We start from the raw sequence: 16,587 nt of genomic DNA, 5'->3' as shown, positions 1-16,587 counted from the left end.
TGGAACTGTTCTGCAAATGGGTTTTAGTTGGATTTTTTCCTTTCTTATTCTTTTTCCCTGCCCCTTGCCTTGGTGGCAATGTCCATCTTTAGCCCGGACAAGACAAGTTTATTCTTTTTCTGTGACCATGCTGTGATCCCATGCCCATTCTCCAATAAGCATTCCTCCAAACCACAGCTCTGGAAGTTACTTGCCCATAAATACTTGGATTTTAACTGTAACTATATTCCCCACTATTTATTGAGGCAGACACAGAAACGGAAGAATTTTTAAATTTTGTTTTCAGTTTGTGGTTCAGTCCCTGTTGCTCTTTCTGGCAAAGCAGGTCAGACCTAAAAAGGATAAATCAAACCACACCTGTATTAGAATATTTTTATGTACTGGTACATTTTTTTAGGAGATGAAAGATGTGAACTCAAACATTTGGTAAAAAAGGGACTTGAATCTTGGTCTCCTGCTGCTGGAAAACAGAGGGTCCCATTCCTCAGCAAAAGCGTCGTGGCTTTCCCAATTCTGACCTTTTCTATCCTCTGCTTTTGCCACAAATCCTCTCGCTAAAACCCAGTTTTAAATTCAAACAGACCCAACTGTTCGTCTTCAAAATAATACAAAATGTTTGTGAAATTCTGGGATTAAACAGGGTGTTTTCAGTGCAAAGCAGTACTTGCCTGGCAGTTCTCTGAGCAGCTCTGGTGGGTGAGCCACCGCCTCTCTCAACACCTTTGTTTGGGTCCTTTACCTGTCCTGGTCACACCCAGAGCCAGGGACAAGCCAAGGATCTGCTTCTCTGTTGGCTTTTCTGTGATCCAACACCGTGATGTTCCTTGTGGAGTTGGTTTTCAGCGCAATAAAAATATGGATGGCTTTACCAAACAGCGCTACAAATCAGATCCTGGAAATTTAAAGCCCGTTTTCTATTCCTGCTGCAATATTTAGAACAAAAATATTTTGGTCCAGATTAAAATATAAAAAATGGAGCTTCAGCACTTTGAGCGCTCAATTGTTTTGACCTCCTCGGATTGCTGGCCTGAAAATGTATTGATTTTTGACCTCCTAGGATTGCTGGCCTGAAAATACATTGATTTGAAAAGCTGATGAATTAGGCTAATGCCATGTTCCCTGGAACTTGAAGAGCCAATTAGCCATGAAAAATTGCCAGACAATTGCAAGGTCAGAGTTTGGCAAAGTTAAAGAACTGGAAACGGTGTGTGGGGATGGGCAGAGTTGGAGGTGTTGCTTTGTGCTCTGATAAAATGCAACAGGTGATGAATTGTTCACCTGTTAAAATCCAGATTTGGACAGTTTGGGCAACCTATGAAGTATTTTATTGTCCTAGTGGTCCTGATGCTTTTGGCCTGATGCAGGAAGTGAATCAGCCCTCAGTGAAATGCCTGCAAACATCCAGGACTTGATGAAACCCACTTTTTTAATATCTGACATGTTGGTTTTCTGTGTTAAAATATAAAAACATATTTTTCTTTTCATATTTCAAACATATTTCTTTTCTGCTGTTTATTTTTCACTTCCTCAGCATCATTTCCTGTGCCATGGGCATGAAGCGTTACGTGGAGGCCAACATCTCCCTCAAGTCCCACACCACAGTCAAGTACTTCATGAAGATGTGGAGCAGTGTGAGCGACACCCTCATCTTCATCTTCCTCGGAGTTTCCACCATCGGAGAGAACCACGAGTGGAACTGGCCCTACATTTGCTTCACGGTTATTTTCTGTCTCGTTTGGAGGGCACTTGGTAGGGGAAACTGTAGATCTTGGTTTTTCGTGTGTGTTATTGTTTATGGGAGGGAGGAATGAGGTTCCATTAGATGAGAGGGTGCTCTGCCCCTCCATGCTCCTTTCCTGCTCGCTCTGCAGTGTGATCATTCCAGATGGGAATGCTAGGGCTGGATGGGGACATCCCAGCCAATGCTTCCTGCTCCTCCATCTCACTCAGTTCCAAATCTTGCATTTTGCTGCAGTTCCCTGCTCTGTGCACTCACTGGTGCTGGATAGAAGCTCTCATGAGATCTATTTTATCAATGTCCCTTTTTTGCTATGATCTTCCTTTACTCTCCTTCATTGCCACAACCTCCTCTTCCATTTCAGTGGTTTTTAGTCCCTTGGTACCTCCCAACAGGAGGGAATTTGGATGTACATAACCTTGGGGTGAGAGATCCATGAAAATCCTCTGAATTTAAGGGATTTAATTCATAACAAGCTGGTACACAGCAGCATCCTTCACTGGGAAGCTGGAGGAACATCCCAGTAGCTGTCTGGGGTAGATGAGGTTTGTGACCTAAACTGTGAGGATGCTCCTGCTCCTACTCAAGAATTTCAGGTCAGGGCTGAGAGTGGCAGAACTGGGGAATTGCTGAGGTTGGCAGGGGCCTGTGGAGATCATCTGCCCCAAGCCCCTGCCTGAGCAGGGTCAGGCAGGCATGACTGTTCCAGATGGCTTTTGGTTGTCTCCATGGATGGAGAGTCTACAGCACCCCTGGAAAACCTGTCAGGGTGTGTGACCAACCTCCCAGCAATGAAGAGACCAAGGCTTGGTGATAATGAGGAGCAAGGCAGGAAAATACTCTCCTGATAACTCATCTCTGCAGTTTCTTTAGCCACAATCACAAAGCAAACCCAAGTCCTGGTTCCAGGATTCCCTGGGATCCCATTTTCATGCATTAAAAAGTACCAGAAAAAATAGATGTGCTTTGTTTCCATTCTTCTCAGTTGCATCTTGTGCTGATTCTATGCTGGGAGAGGCTGGAACTCCATTCCTCTTACAGGGTTTGGCACCTAATGAGTGCCTCAGTTATGGGTATTTTTTTATCTTAACAATATTTGTGAAAATAACAGCATGCATTTTTGGCAAAGAATTTGAGAGCTTAAAACGTTCAACAGGATTTATGTTTACAAACCAGTAAGTCAAGCAGTGAACTCGAATTTGACAGACACTTCAAGAAATTGTTTAAATAGGTTAGGCCAGGGTTAGCAAGGCAGAGCAGAATGGGGTTTATTAGCTGTTAGGACATGCCAAAGTTTGTTTTAATAACTGTGCACCGTGCTTGGAAATGTGCTCATTAGTCAGTTTTTTGTACATTCGAGTGTTTTATTTCCATTAAGTGATTTCTCTTAAGTTATTTGCTCAGATGAAAGGAGTTCTCAGTGAGTTTGATTTTTTATTTTTAGTTCAAAAATTCCTCATTCCAAGATATAAGAACATAGCAATGCTACAAAAGTACCCCAAAAATCCTCCCTAAGCACAGCCCTTCTGAGAGCAGCTTAAATTATGCAGCACATTATTAGGGAAGGGCTCAGGCTGCAGCCACCCTTTTCCACTCAAAATCTCCCTGGAATTAAAAAAGAACACACTGACCAGGGCTGGAGATTGTCTGAGTGGTCCTGACCAGGGTGTTCCTGCCCTGCAGCACCTTCCTAGGGAGCTGGGAGGGTGAGAAGAGGGAAGGGCTGCCCCAAGCCAGACTGGGAAACTCCTGCCTTGGAGATGGTGGCGGAGATTAGACCTTGGCCTGCTCTGAGCCATCCAGCAGCTCTGGATTAGTTAATAACAAATTAATAATTGGATAGTAGGGAAGATTTCTTTGTGGAAAGAGTTGCTGAACATTGGAATGGGCTGCCCAGGGCACTGGTGGAGACAACAGCCCTGGAAGTGTTCAAAAACATGTGGGGACATGGGTTAGTGGTGGCCTTGGCAGTGAGGGAGGAATGGTTGGACCTGATGATCTCCGAGGGCTTTTCCAATCTTAATTCCAGGATTCTAGGATTCTGGAGGTGCTTCAGGCACTGATCCAGAAAAGGGAGGTTTCCCCACATTTCCCTGGGGGAATGGGGGATTTTTGGGTGGGCAGTGCTGAGTTTGGTGTGTAAACTGTACCCCAGTCCTTCATAGAACACTCTCAGTGCTTTAAATGTTTGAGAAATGATTCTGCTGAAACCTGGGGAATTCCTCTGGTATGAGGAAGATCATCTAAAAAGGAAAGCAGAGCCCTTGCATGGCAGCACTGGGGCTCTGCTGATATCCAAGCCCTGGGGAGATTTCCTCCTGCTCTTTCCCAAGGTATCTGCAGGAGAAAATACATTCTGCTCAGAATGATTAATTGTATGTCATCTCTTGGAGCAAACTGGCCTTGAATTAGTTTAGGGAATGCTAATAATAATTTATGAGGAAGGATTAAATTAAGACAAAGGCCAGGATATCAGCTCAAGTAAATTTTGTTCCTTTAAATCATCGGCACTGCCTGAGCTGTAGAGTAGGGGTGGATGTGATCTGAGGGAGGCTTTGTTTTATTTATTTGTTTTAAGTTGCAAAGAACCTTGACACCCAAGTGCTTCCTGTCTGCTGGTCTGGGCACCAGTTCTGCAGGGCCTCAGAGATGGGGAAGGTGCCACAAGGTTCAGTTAACTGACTTCCCTATTCCCAAACATCCCCAGCTTTTTGTTTTCTTCACGCTCCTCCAATGTACAGTAAAAGTTCAACTATTTTTAGCTGGAGGTGTGTGGGAAGATGTTTGATATGTACATAATAAATGCACTGTTTTTATTTCTTTTACAAACACTCTCTAGAAAAGCAACAGTGCTGTGGCTCCAGCTAATTCCTAACAAAAGTCAGGGAGGGTGGTGCCATCAGTTCTCAAAATGGCTGTTAATCTTTGGGAAATGGGATGTTTATCACATCCACTGGGATTAAAATCACGGCCTGCTGATTTAAGGCCTGACTTTTTGTACCTTTCTGCATCTGTTTGTGCATTTGCAAATGGCTGTAAATCACAGCAATTGCTGTGTCACCTCTTGTGGCCTTCAATTTGTACAGTATAAATGTGAGGGAAAGAAATAACATTAACGCAGGTGGAATATAGCTACTTATCCAAGCTACTGCTTGGAAACTTTGGCAAATAGGAGGGCAATGTGTGGTTAAGTTGTTGCTGTTGATTTACCTCAAAAGCATTTGTAACTTTAGCAATTCAGTAATTTGTTATCATCAATCAGAATAAATCAATTAATATTTCAGGACTGTAGCCAGTCAATATTTGTAATCTCTCAAATTAGAAATATGTTGGGGATTAAGTTTTATCTGGACAAAGCAAATGTCAACCTGTTGGATCAGACTGGAAGAAAAATTCTCCAGTGGCATATTGGGAATATACCCCCTTGTGCCCTGGCTAGTTCCTTGTAGTTGGTGTTTCCCAACTCTGTGATGTTTTACTGGAAGATGTAAGATCATGAGTGTTGTGTAATAGCTCTGTTTAACTGATGTGCCTCAATCTGCCTTCCTGCTTTTCAGGGGTTCTTGTGCTGACTTTCTTTGTGAACAGATTTCACGTGAACACCATCACCAGTAAGGACCAGTTCATCATCGCCTATGGGGGGCTCCGAGGGGCCATTTGCTTCTCTTTGGTTTTCCTGCTGCCTGACTTCCACAGGAAAAAGCTCTTCATTGCAGCAACAACTGTTGTCATCCTCTTCACCGTGTTCGTGCAGGTAAAACCAGTGCTGGGCACAGATTCTCCCTTCTGGTGGAGAAGGTTCCTCTCCCTTATGCTGGGGCTGTAAATTCTAGAGCTCCAACACTGAGTTTTAAGGAATTGAGGTGCTCCAGGGAGGAGCAGCAGCTCTCAGCATCGCTGTGACATCTAGTGGTAAAAGCTTTCCTGCAGCTTTCTGTGGGATCAGGGTCTTGGGTGTCTCCCTGCTCGTCTCTGACCAGCAGCAAGTCTCTGAGGGCTTCTCCAAAGTGCAGCTCTTAGTTCAGCTGGCAAACGCAGCCACGTTTGAAGGAGGCTGTGGTGGAAAAGTTGGGGTTGTCTGGTGCTGGAGTGAGCAAGGCCGATGTCCACCCGCTGTTTATCCCAGAAAGTAAAGAGTGGGTCTCCACAGGACTGAAGTGAGTGGGGTGTGCAGGTTTGGGAAAGATCTCATGTAGAAAAAACTCCTTGCGAGCTCCTGCTCAAGCGTATGAGGTCCCTGTGGAGCTGCTGCCCAGGAGCAGAGGAGTTTCTGGGCCTTTGGGAGATGGTGGCTCGTGGTGGCAGCTGCCGAGTGGCCCCGTGGCTGAGCATCACCCTCAGAGCAAACTCCTTCTGCTTTTCCTGACTGAACTCCTCAGGTGGGTGTCAAGCATGGGACAATATGGAGGGTTGGGGTTGATTTTCCTTCCCCACATCCACCCAAATCCTCATCCTGAGCTGGAGAAGTGGTGGAGGATGGATCAGAGTGTGTTGTGCCAATGGTATCGGGGCTGGGAGCTGCATGGCAGTGGGACTGGGCACGGCCTCAGCCTGAAAGGAGAGGGAAGGGGCCAGGCCGGTGGGGGGATGTGCTTAGGTGGAGCTTGACAAGTTTTAAGATGCAAATGTGGGTGAGGAATTGAAAAGCCCCGGTCCCCAGGCACGTCCGCTCATGCAGCGCCGCTCTTGAGCCTCACACAAAGGTTGCTCTAAGGCAGCAGCTCCAGGCTTTGGGAAATCCTTCCCAGGCCGGGAAAAGGGCTTTTGTGTAACCTCAAAGCTCAGCTGGTGATGTCATCCCGGTGCAAAAGGGTGAGAGTTAAACAGGGTCCCCAGGGAGACCCCCTGACCTCCAGCCTTTCAGGAGCACTGTGTCTGCAGAGGGGCTGAGCTGCAGTGCCGGGGCCACCACAACAACAGGGGGAGGGAAAACCAGGAAAAATACTTAAAACCTGAGGCAGAAGGATATTGCTGGAGGTCAGCACAGAAAAGGGTAGATAAATGTAACAGAACCTTCAAAAACCTGGGTTTGTAAATCAAGTTTGTGGTGCTGCTGCCAGACACATCAATGGATGCTTTATTGGGGAGGAAATAATTTTACCATCCCAGCATCTTTTGTGGTCACTCTGTGTGAAAAGGGCAAGAGAAATATTGGCTGTGAAACAACTTCTGTGCAGAGTTGACATTTTTTCTTCTTTTTTTTTTAATGCAAAATGTTTTCTCTATATTCACAGTGATCTCAATATAGACTTGTTGGGGAGTGTCTATGTTAAAATAGGACAGAAACCAAGGCAGAGGTGATTTGGGCCCATCTAGGCTGGTTTGGGCCAGCAAAGCATCTTGTCAGAGCTCAAACCCTCCACATCCTACGATTCCCTTGGAAATCCTGCCCCTGCTGGCTGGAAACCCTCCTGCCACAGAGGAATGACCACCCTGTGAGCCGTTGGACTCAGCCACCCGTGGCTCTATCAGAGAATTCCACAAGCCAGGAAACTCCTCTCCTTTGGCCTTCCTAACCCAGCTGCATAAGGCTCTTCCCACAACAAGCCTGGTTAATCATTTCGAGGAGGTTGACTGAGCCATTGTCAATTCCTCAGAGCTTCCAAGCAGGCTGGCTATGTGCCACGTAGACCAGGAAGTTCTCCAGGGAGCTCTCTGGGCTTGTCTGGAATGTCACAACCCCCCCTCATTGTTCTGCCTCTTGGTGTGGTTTTAAAATCAAATACTGCTGGAAGTTCTCTCTCTCAACATACTGGCCCCTGACCTCTGCCATGAAGTTCTGAGCAAATGTAATAATTGTGAAGGGGGCAGGTTGTTTGATGCCTGCACTGTCCCACTGGATTTCTGGAGGTGGAAAACGTTGTGTGAGCTGTGACGGAGCTGTCAGACACTCCCTGGGATGAGTTATCCCTGGTGGGTGGAGGAGCAGCACAGGGGACCTGCAGGTGTGCTGGGAAATGATGTGTGGCCTGGAATGACACGTGGGAATCCCATAACAGTCCCAAATGCTGCTTTAAAATGGAAACAACTGCAGCTGATTATCCAGGAAGGCAAGAGGCCAAATTGCACAGTCTCTGCTCAATTTTTGTAATATCTGTTATTCTGGAATTTGTGAGTTCTGTGTTGTTGACTCTGAATAGCGACACATTTTTTATTGCTATTAGCTATTAAAATGACACATTAATTGTTTCTGCAATTAAAAATGTGTTGAATTCTTCTCCGTGCCAGCATTTGTGACATTCAGAAGTCATAAACATCAACTACTCCATCATTTTGGCTGTAAACATGTCCTAGAAAAGTCATTTCATACGGAAGCCGGACTAAGAAGCACACCACAGCAGCATTTTAGTTCTCTCACGAGTCTTAAAGGATATTAAAACTTTTCCTTGACCCTTCCCACCAGGTGGATGCTTTGATTAGGAAACTCAGCCACTGGCTGGCCATCAGAGATCGCGGGAGTAATGGTGTGTGACACACAGTGCTTAAGGAGTGAGCAGACAATTGCTGGCGGAGGCTCCGTGCTGAGAAATCTCAAGGATTATCCCCATTTCAGGCATTTGAACTTGGATTGTTTCAAACCCCTTTCCATCTGGGAGGCCACGAACAACAACAAACCAAAGGCTTGACCTTGGAATTATTGGTTGGCTTTTTGTAGTCTTGGAGAGGCCGGAGGAGGCGAGTGGAAGTTTCTTCCCCCCATCCTGAAGCCTCTCCGTGAGTTCCCGTTGACAGCTTCCTACCAGGAGCAAACAAAATGTTTGGGGCACACCTGGGAGAACAATTTCTAGTGCTGTTGAAGCTTTGCAGGTTTTATCCTGCCAGGAAAGCAGGGCAGGTGAGGGAGGCTGCTTCAACACCAGAACAGGCTTGCTGTGCCTCTGCCCCATGCTGGTGGCTTTTGTTCCAGTGCAGGAAAATCAGGTGTGAGGAAAGGCTGATTGCTGTGTCGGTGGTTTCTCTGCAGGGAATGACCATCCGTCCCCTCGTTGACCTGTTGGCTGTCAAGAGGAAGAGGGAGAGTGCTCCCACCGTGGGAGAGCAGATCCACATTCGGGTAAGTGGAGCATCCGTGAACACCATGGCCAGAGTGTTCTGATATGTCCTGGAATGTGCATGTCTCCAGGGACCCTGCAGATCTGCAGTTTTACCCAAATCCTCTGCAGGTCAGCCCCTTTCCATGTTGGAAGTCCTGTTCAGCTTCCTAACCACAGGTTATTTTTGCATTGGAAGAGCAGCCACCAATCAGGCTGATGTAACATAAAGTAATGCACAAACATGAAAGAAAAAGATGATTTCTTGCCCAAAACTTTAAGCTCTGACCTAACTCCAATTTCTCTGGTCTCTGGAATGAGAGAAAAAAAAGAAAACGAGGCTTGGTTGCTTTCAGGATGAGGAATTTCCATGTGTTCTCCAGTCCCATCACCACCACTGGTTCGGATATTTTTGCAAAGAAATGAGGAAAGGGAGGATAAGGTTGGAGGGAACCTCTGAAGTGCACCATCCCTGGAATTATTCAAGGCCAGGTTGGATGGGGATTGGAACCACCTGGGACAGTGGAAGGTGTCCCTGCCCATGCTGGAATGAGATGAGATCTAAGGTCCCATCCAACCCAAACCATTCAGTGATTCTGTTTCCATAACTCAAAGGTGAGATTTCATTCTCCTTGTTCTCACCATCCAAATTTTGGTATTTGTAGTCATAGAGAACTTCAGGGAGAGGCTCAGCTCCATGAGATCAGCTGCTCTCCCACTCAGCTGAGCCTTTGCATTTACATCTGCATCCAATGGAAAATTTATATATTCTGAATCTAATTGTTCAATCCCAGCCACGTTTCTGTGGATATGGCTCCTTCAGGAATATTATTGTCATTGTTTCTTTAGCAATAATGCCATTGGGGCTGAGGACATTTGTAAAACCTGTTTGGCATCCTCACAATGGGGCTGGACTGCAGGGCTTTGTCTGAGGTTAACACAGACTTTTCCAGTCATGAACAGAGAAGACTTTGTTCTTTTGTTAGGGTGTGAATGGTAAATCATCTCAGAAATGTGTTTATTAGGAGGTGTGAGCTGAAAATGGCCATGCACCAATTAAGTTGAGAAGGTAAAAATGCATAGTTGGAAATCAGGGGTGCAGAAGCCAGAAGCAGCTTTCTTCCTCAAATTTATTTTGCCATCTGGGTAGTTGGGATATTCTTGCTCGTAGCAGTGATGATCAGAGTGTGTGAGTGTAATTCCAGAGAATCAGAGTAGTTTGGGTTGGAAGGGACCTTAAAACTCATCACATTCCACCCCTTGCCATGGGCAGGGACACCTTCCCTTATCCCAAGTTGCTCCAAACCCTGTCCATCCCAGCCTGGGACACTCCCAGGGATGAGACATTTCAGTGCTTCCCTGCAATGTCGCGTTTGTGGAACTCACAGCTGCCAGCAGCCATGTGAGGGCACTAAACCCACACCAGGCTGCAGTTTAGCTGCTCTGAAACTTTTCTGTCTCTGACCCCCCAAAAACATAGTTTTAAAAACATTTAGAGCTGTAGAAAGTTCCAGAGTCATTGGTACCTGAGTGTGGAGGGCAGCAGAGCAGAGCCCTCTCCCAGTTTAGAGGTGCCATTAGGAGGGAAGGCAGTTTGGGAAATTTCAGGGGTTTAACTTTGAGGTGGAAAACCCAAACAGGCTGTGACTTTTTAATATAATTTTAAACAATAATAATGTATTCATATGAAGTATGATATGATGATTTTATTTAGTGGGAAGTGTCTGGGGGAAGGCAGCATTTATTATATAAAATTAACATTTATGTGTTACCTACATTTATATCCTGAAGATACTGATTCCCTGAGACAAATTGTTCTCAAAAACCCTAAAATGAGCCTTTCCTGCTGGTCCAGGCCCAGAACTTGGGAGCCATCAGCCCTCCTGTACCTTTCAAAATGAGCAGATTCATGGCCCTCAGCATTTATCCTCTACTTGCCCATGCCTGAAAGCAAACCACTCATTGTACTCCAGCACCAGTGGATGAGTGGATGGAGAACGATCTCAGTGCCTTCTCTCCTTGTTTCCCAGCTCCATATCCCGAGCTGGAAGCCTCCCTTGTTGTGTGTGTGTGGCTTTTGCTGTTTGCTGGCTGGGTTCATCACGTATGCAACCGGCGTCGAGCAAAATCCTCTCTCCTCTTTAGTTCTTGGATCATTTGCTGGCTGGCATTGAAGATATATCTGGACACTGGGGACAGTATTACTGGAAAGACAAGTAAGGATTTGCCAAAATACAACTGTATACACGTGTAAGAAAAAAAAAAGGAAGTTGGTTTCTATTCCCAAAGTTTCCGCTGTGGGCAGCTGGGCCTTGTTCATCCTCGTGGCACCAGGGAGGGGACAGAGGGGCTGCTTTTCCTTGTCCAAGGGGACACCAGGTTTTCAGGGCACTTCCCTGCTTGCAGACACCTCTTTTGCATCACCCTAAAAAGAACCTTTCTCCTCTCCTGTTGTGTTTGTCCCTTCTTGCCCAAAGCAATCTGTTTGGAAGCGCCATGGCCATGGCACGCAGCCTGTCCCAAGCTGTGCACAGTTAACATTAAAGAGCTGAGTTTGCAGCACTGCTTGTTGTGGACTGAAATCACAGAGGATCTCTACAGATTTCTGTAGCAAAGTGTTCCATTTTCATTAAATTCTGGGAGTTTGTACGTTTTAAAATTTAAAAAAAATGCATCAGAATTAAAAAAAAAATGCAAATACCATAAAATATACTAAAAAGACTATCAGGTTTAATTCCTTGGTGGTCCAGACAGAGATGCAGCTGGTGGAGATTTTTTAGGAATGCCCATGCTTGGAAGTGCCACTAGAGGGTATGGGAGACACTGCTGCTGAGGAGCATCCTGGCTCCTTGTGAGCAGATCTTAGAGAGATTGATGATCTCAGAGGTCTTTTCCAACCTAAATTATTCAACACTTTGAGCAGAAAAGAAGAAGAAAAAGCTCAAGGGGGAATTTGGAAGTGTTGACATCTGTGGCTACTGCAGATGCAGCACTTCTAAAAGAGTTCATTATATATCTGGCACTTTTGGGGAGTTTTTATTGTAATTAGTGAAGTTTTAATATTTTGACTCATGTACTGTAATGCAGAAATCATTAGGGACTGACCTCTTGGACCATCGATTTCTGAGGAGGAGTTAATGGGATATAATGGAATTTAATGGAATATGGGGCACTTGTGGGCTGTGACCCTGCTGCCTTGCTCAGGTCTGTTGGTGCTGGGGAGTCAGGGGAGAGGCTAAACCCATCTCATTTTGTTCTCCAACAGACTGGAATATTTCAACAGCAGATACCTGCAGAAGATCCTGCTCAGGGAGTACGACCAGCCCAAGTCCAGCATCGTGCTGCTCTACGAGAAGCTGGAGCGCAAACACGCCATCGAGCTGGCCCAGGCTGGGCAGCTGGGCCACGGCCTAGCCCACCCCTCCTTCCTGTGAGCAAACACCAGCTCAAACTCAGCAGCTGGGGGCTAAAAATGATGGGATGGGTGAGCATCACCCGGCACGGATGGTGGCACGTGGAGGGCCACCTGTATCCCCACGAGTTACAGGGAAATGGTGCTCTGAGGAAGAGGCTCCTGCCCAATTTGGGATGGGTTTGCACTGTTAAATGTTCTGAATGGCCACTTCAGACCTCACAGATGGTTCTGCTCTGCCACAGCTCCCCGTGGCTCTTTCATCCACCAGGGAGCATATGGACAGCCCAGCTCTGATGCAAATGCCAACTTCCTGCTTTGCCATGAGCTCCATCTGCAGAGATGAGCTGTTGGCCACATTGGCTGTGGTAGGATCCCAAAGGGGCACTGAGATTTGGGGATGTACTTCTTGTGCATCTTCCAAAATAAGGTGTTCTGCTTTCCTTTGCAGCAGCAGCGACAGGACTGTCATAGCAGACCAAAAATTGGAGGACACTCCAAATCCTGATGTCCTGGACAACATGCAGGAAATATTGGCCAGGAACCTGTACCGGATCAGGAGGACGGTACAACTTTTCCCTCCATCCATATTTTAAGTGTCCAATGACACAAATTTCCTCGGTTATCCGAACAGCCTGAGCAGATGTTATGAATATTTCCATAATTACCCAGGATGTCTCTTTGTGAGGAGAGAATAGTTGGCTGTGTGGAGCCAGATCCAGTTTCCAAGTCAGTGGCACATTTCTGTTTGCTGCCTGACAGCTTTTGAAAGGTTCACCCAGTCAGCCTATAATTTCATGGAATATTTTCGGCATCGGTACCCGGCAGGGAAAAGGAGAAAGGAGGAGCACGTGGAACTTCAGGCACTGGGTTAGCAGATCCAGCAGCAGCTCTAGGGCAGAGCAGGGATGGGGTTATCCTCATGGTGCATTTTTCCCCATGGACGAGAGCTGTGAGTGGGAATTAATCTGCAGAGCTTTGAAATCCACCCAGCAGTTTTGCTGTAGAACTGGTACCAGAGGTTAAAGGGCATAAACCCCACTTGCTGTTTACAGAGTCATGGATCATGTCTGGGGTTTCACACAGCACCTGGAATTGGTGTTCCTAGGGAGACTTAGCCTTAAAATCCACCTAGGCCTTTGTTTTATGGATTACACACAAAATGCAGAGTCCTCAGGGGTGGGGCTGGTGGGGCCAGCTTAGCCCATATCAGAGGGATCAGCCTCCCCCTCCTGTTCCTTTGCTGAGCTGAGGGAAGCAACGGGATAAGGCTGGGTAGGAACCTGTGGACATGGTGGAGGGATGAAGATGAAGGCACAGCTCCAGTTTGAGCTCAGTCCTGCATTAATCCTCTTGTAGAGACAGCATCATCCCAGCTCCCACTGGTGTAAGTGGGAGATTTCAACTTGGCTGGGTGGTGGCTTTTGAAGGAGCATTTATGATTCCCAGTGATTTATATGGAAGGTGGGGTTAATACAAAACAATGGGGGCTGAAGCTGTGAAGGCACCTCGAGCAGAGTCTCTGCACTCGTGTCACCTGGATACCAGGTGTAACTCAGTCTTGTCATTCAGGGATTTCCTGGGTGACTTCACATTAAAAAAAAGCAGAGTTTGGAGTCCCATCTTTCCATCTCCACCTCTCCTAAATCAGTGTAAGCCCTTAGCTGGGCGGGATGGCTGCAGGGGGAGGAGGATGCTGCAGGAGGGCAGCGATGCTCCCGTGTCCAGCAGCCTCCGTGTGTCCCCTGCAGGGCCCGGCGTACAACAGGCACACCCTGCCCGGGGACAGCGAGCCCACGGAGCACGCCAAGGAGATCCTGATCCTGCGGCACAAGGGCCTGCTGGTGGACATGGGCGGGAGCGACACCTGCAGCTCCAGGAAGGAGGTAGGAGGGAGCACAGGCTGCTTTCCCCACAGCCTGCTTATTGCTGATGGTGTTTCCTTCGAAAAACTAATCTTGTTATTTTAACTTTAAAAAGGATGTCAATCCCAAATCGCATTCCAATGAATAGGAAAAATACCAAGGGAAAAACTCCCCAGGCCAGCTCCTGGCAAAGCAAGGAGCCACCCTGAGCACAGCCCCGTTCAGTGCTTTGTGACTGCCACCCGTGCTGGGAAAGCTCTTTACTGAGCAAATGTCACTGACTGGGCTTCACTCTGTCGATCCTGAGGTCTGCTTTTCCCGTGTTTTCTTTTCTGGGAGATTTCATCAATGACAGGAATTTGTCTCCCCCATTGTCAGTGGTCCAGAGTGTAAATATTTGAAACTGCTCAGTGATTTTTTTTTTTTCCCCAACTCTTTGAAAGGACAGAAGCATTTTTGTGAGCTTTCTTATGCATTCTGGGGATGAGTTCTTTGTTTTTAAACACATCTACAGATCTGGGCAGCTTGAAAGAAGTAAAATAGAAGGAAGTCTTGCTTACCAGATTCCTGTGAGAAACAAAAATTTTCCAATTTACAGCTTGCAAAGCTCTATGTTGGTTTATGTTCTGAATCAGAGGAGAAACAGGGTTAATACAATGTCTGTGCCTGGTGAAGACTTTTGCTCTTTGGAGATTGGTGAGAGAAGCTGCGCCAACATTTATCTATGGAATAGAAAGGTTTCCAGGAATGTTGCATGAGGAGCAAGCTTGTGTTTTTTCAGTTCCTCTCATCCTCTGTAACTTTTTAGAGGAAAAGCATTTAACCCTTGTCATGTTTTGCTCCCAAATGCCCAGGTCAGCAGCAGTGCAGAATCACAATTCTGGATCCAGAATTGGAAGGGATCCATGAGGATCACTGAGCCAGCTCCTGGCCCTGCACAGGACAGCCCCAAGAAATCCTACCCTGTGCCTGAAAGTGTTGTCCAAGCACTCTTTGAGCTCTGGCAGGGTTGGTGCTTGCAGTAATTGCTGAGCCATCCCTAAATTTCACTCACTTCTCCGAATTTTAGGTTTTGATGGCTTGAGCTGGAGCACTGTCCAAGTGTGAGCATGATCTCTAATCTGAGCAGCCAAGCTCCACCACTGATGAGAACAAAATGACCTTTTAGAAAGAAATAAATTGCCCTTCCCTGTTTAGATAGCAATTTTCCATGACAGCACAAGAACTCGGGAGTGCTGTGGACTTTTTTTGCACTCCAATTTCCTTGTGGAAGTGCCAATCATGGAGGAGCCCACCGAGAGCAGCAAACACTGCTGGTGCTCAGCCCTTTCCTTCCCAGAAAGGTGTTCTGGCTCTTGCAAACAACTTAAAAGGTTTAATTTGATCATTTACATGCTGATTGGTACTTACAATTCAGAATAGATAGGCAAGAACATGGCATGTTCCTGTAGAACATTTGGTATAATTAAACTTCAAAAGAGCAACATCAAACTCCGGCTGGTTTTGAGCACGACGTTCCCTACTTTAAGGATATTTGATTGTTAACCCTTGTGCTCCCACTTTCCCCTTCTCTGCTGCGTTTGGTGGGAAATTCAGGAGCTGCGGGAAAGCTGTTTCTCCTGTTTCTTTGAGTGCTTGCAGCTGGGCTTTGAGGGAAGAGAATAGTTTTTGGGGAATTGCAAAAGCAGTGGGATTCACTCTGTGTCTGTGCTGACTCGTGGAAGATGGAAAATGTCCTCTGAGGGTGGGAAATGCCCTGTGAATTATGGAAAATGCCAATTTGATGCTGAATACCGACTGCTGTGTCATTGGAGCCACTTGTTGGTGCTGCTCACAGCCCTTCACTGCAGCCATAGGAAGCAGATATAAATCCCAGAATAAATCCCAGTTTGGGTTGGGAGAAATCTCAAAGATCACCCAGTTCCAACCCCCTGCCATGGGCAGAGACACCTTCCACTAGATCAGGATGTCCTGTCCAACCTGAGAGAGGGTGGTAAATACTGGGAGCTGATCCCAGTGACACCTGTAAGGGTGGTTCTAACCCAAGAACGATCCCTCAGTGCCCCAAAGGACAAGCCAGGCCTGTTTTGTATCACCAGAAGATTTTCTGCTAATTTTTAAGAACAGGTGCCTCATTTACCAGGAAAAGAAATAAAATGATGCCCCAAAGTGATGGGATAATGCTCTAACAGAGCTCTGAAATATTAACACCATATTAATTATATATATATATATAATATTATATAATATTAAGGAGGGTGGGTGATTGCTGTTACTTCATGCTGTAGGAGGACAGATTGCAGAATTTGTCAGCAGAAAGAAGGAACACTGTACTAAAAAGTAGATTTTAGCCTATTATAAGCAGCTCAATACTCAGACACACCCAGGCACACTCGGGCACACTCAGGCACACTCAGGCACACCCAGGCACACTCAGGCACACTCAGGCACACTCAGGCACACGCAGGCACACTCAGACACACTCAGGCACACCCAGGCACACTCAGGCACACTCGGGCACACTCAGGCACACCCGGGCAC

The 16,587-nt window shown here is 46.5% G+C and overlaps 1 protein-coding gene across 2 annotated transcripts in view; it reads left to right on the top strand.

The window, feature by feature from the left end:
• Positions 1–16,587, top strand: part of LOC119695177 (sodium/hydrogen exchanger 2-like) — a 36,409-nt gene that overhangs the window by 4,786 nt on the left and 15,036 nt on the right. The window contains exons 4-10 of one of the 2 annotated variants that reach the window (XM_038123145.1): positions 1,532–1,749; positions 5,296–5,492; positions 8,703–8,792; positions 10,915–10,985; positions 12,035–12,199; positions 12,636–12,747; positions 13,933–14,067. In XM_038123145.1, coding sequence (XP_037979073.1) covers positions 1,532–1,749; positions 5,296–5,492; positions 8,703–8,792; positions 10,915–10,985; positions 12,035–12,199; positions 12,636–12,747; positions 13,933–14,067 — 988 coding nt within the window. Of the gene's footprint in view, positions 1–1,531; positions 1,750–5,295; positions 5,493–8,702; positions 8,793–10,914; positions 10,986–12,034; positions 12,200–12,632; positions 12,748–13,932; positions 14,068–16,587 lie in introns of both variants that reach the window. The other variant, XM_038123144.1, reaches the window with a different exon arrangement.

The sequence above is a fragment of the Motacilla alba genome, chromosome 4A (genome assembly GCF_015832195.1).
Source record: "Motacilla alba alba isolate MOTALB_02 chromosome 4A, Motacilla_alba_V1.0_pri, whole genome shotgun sequence".
Lineage (NCBI taxonomy): Eukaryota > Metazoa > Chordata > Aves > Passeriformes > Motacillidae > Motacilla > Motacilla alba.
This window is presented reverse-complemented; position numbering and strand designations above follow the sequence as displayed.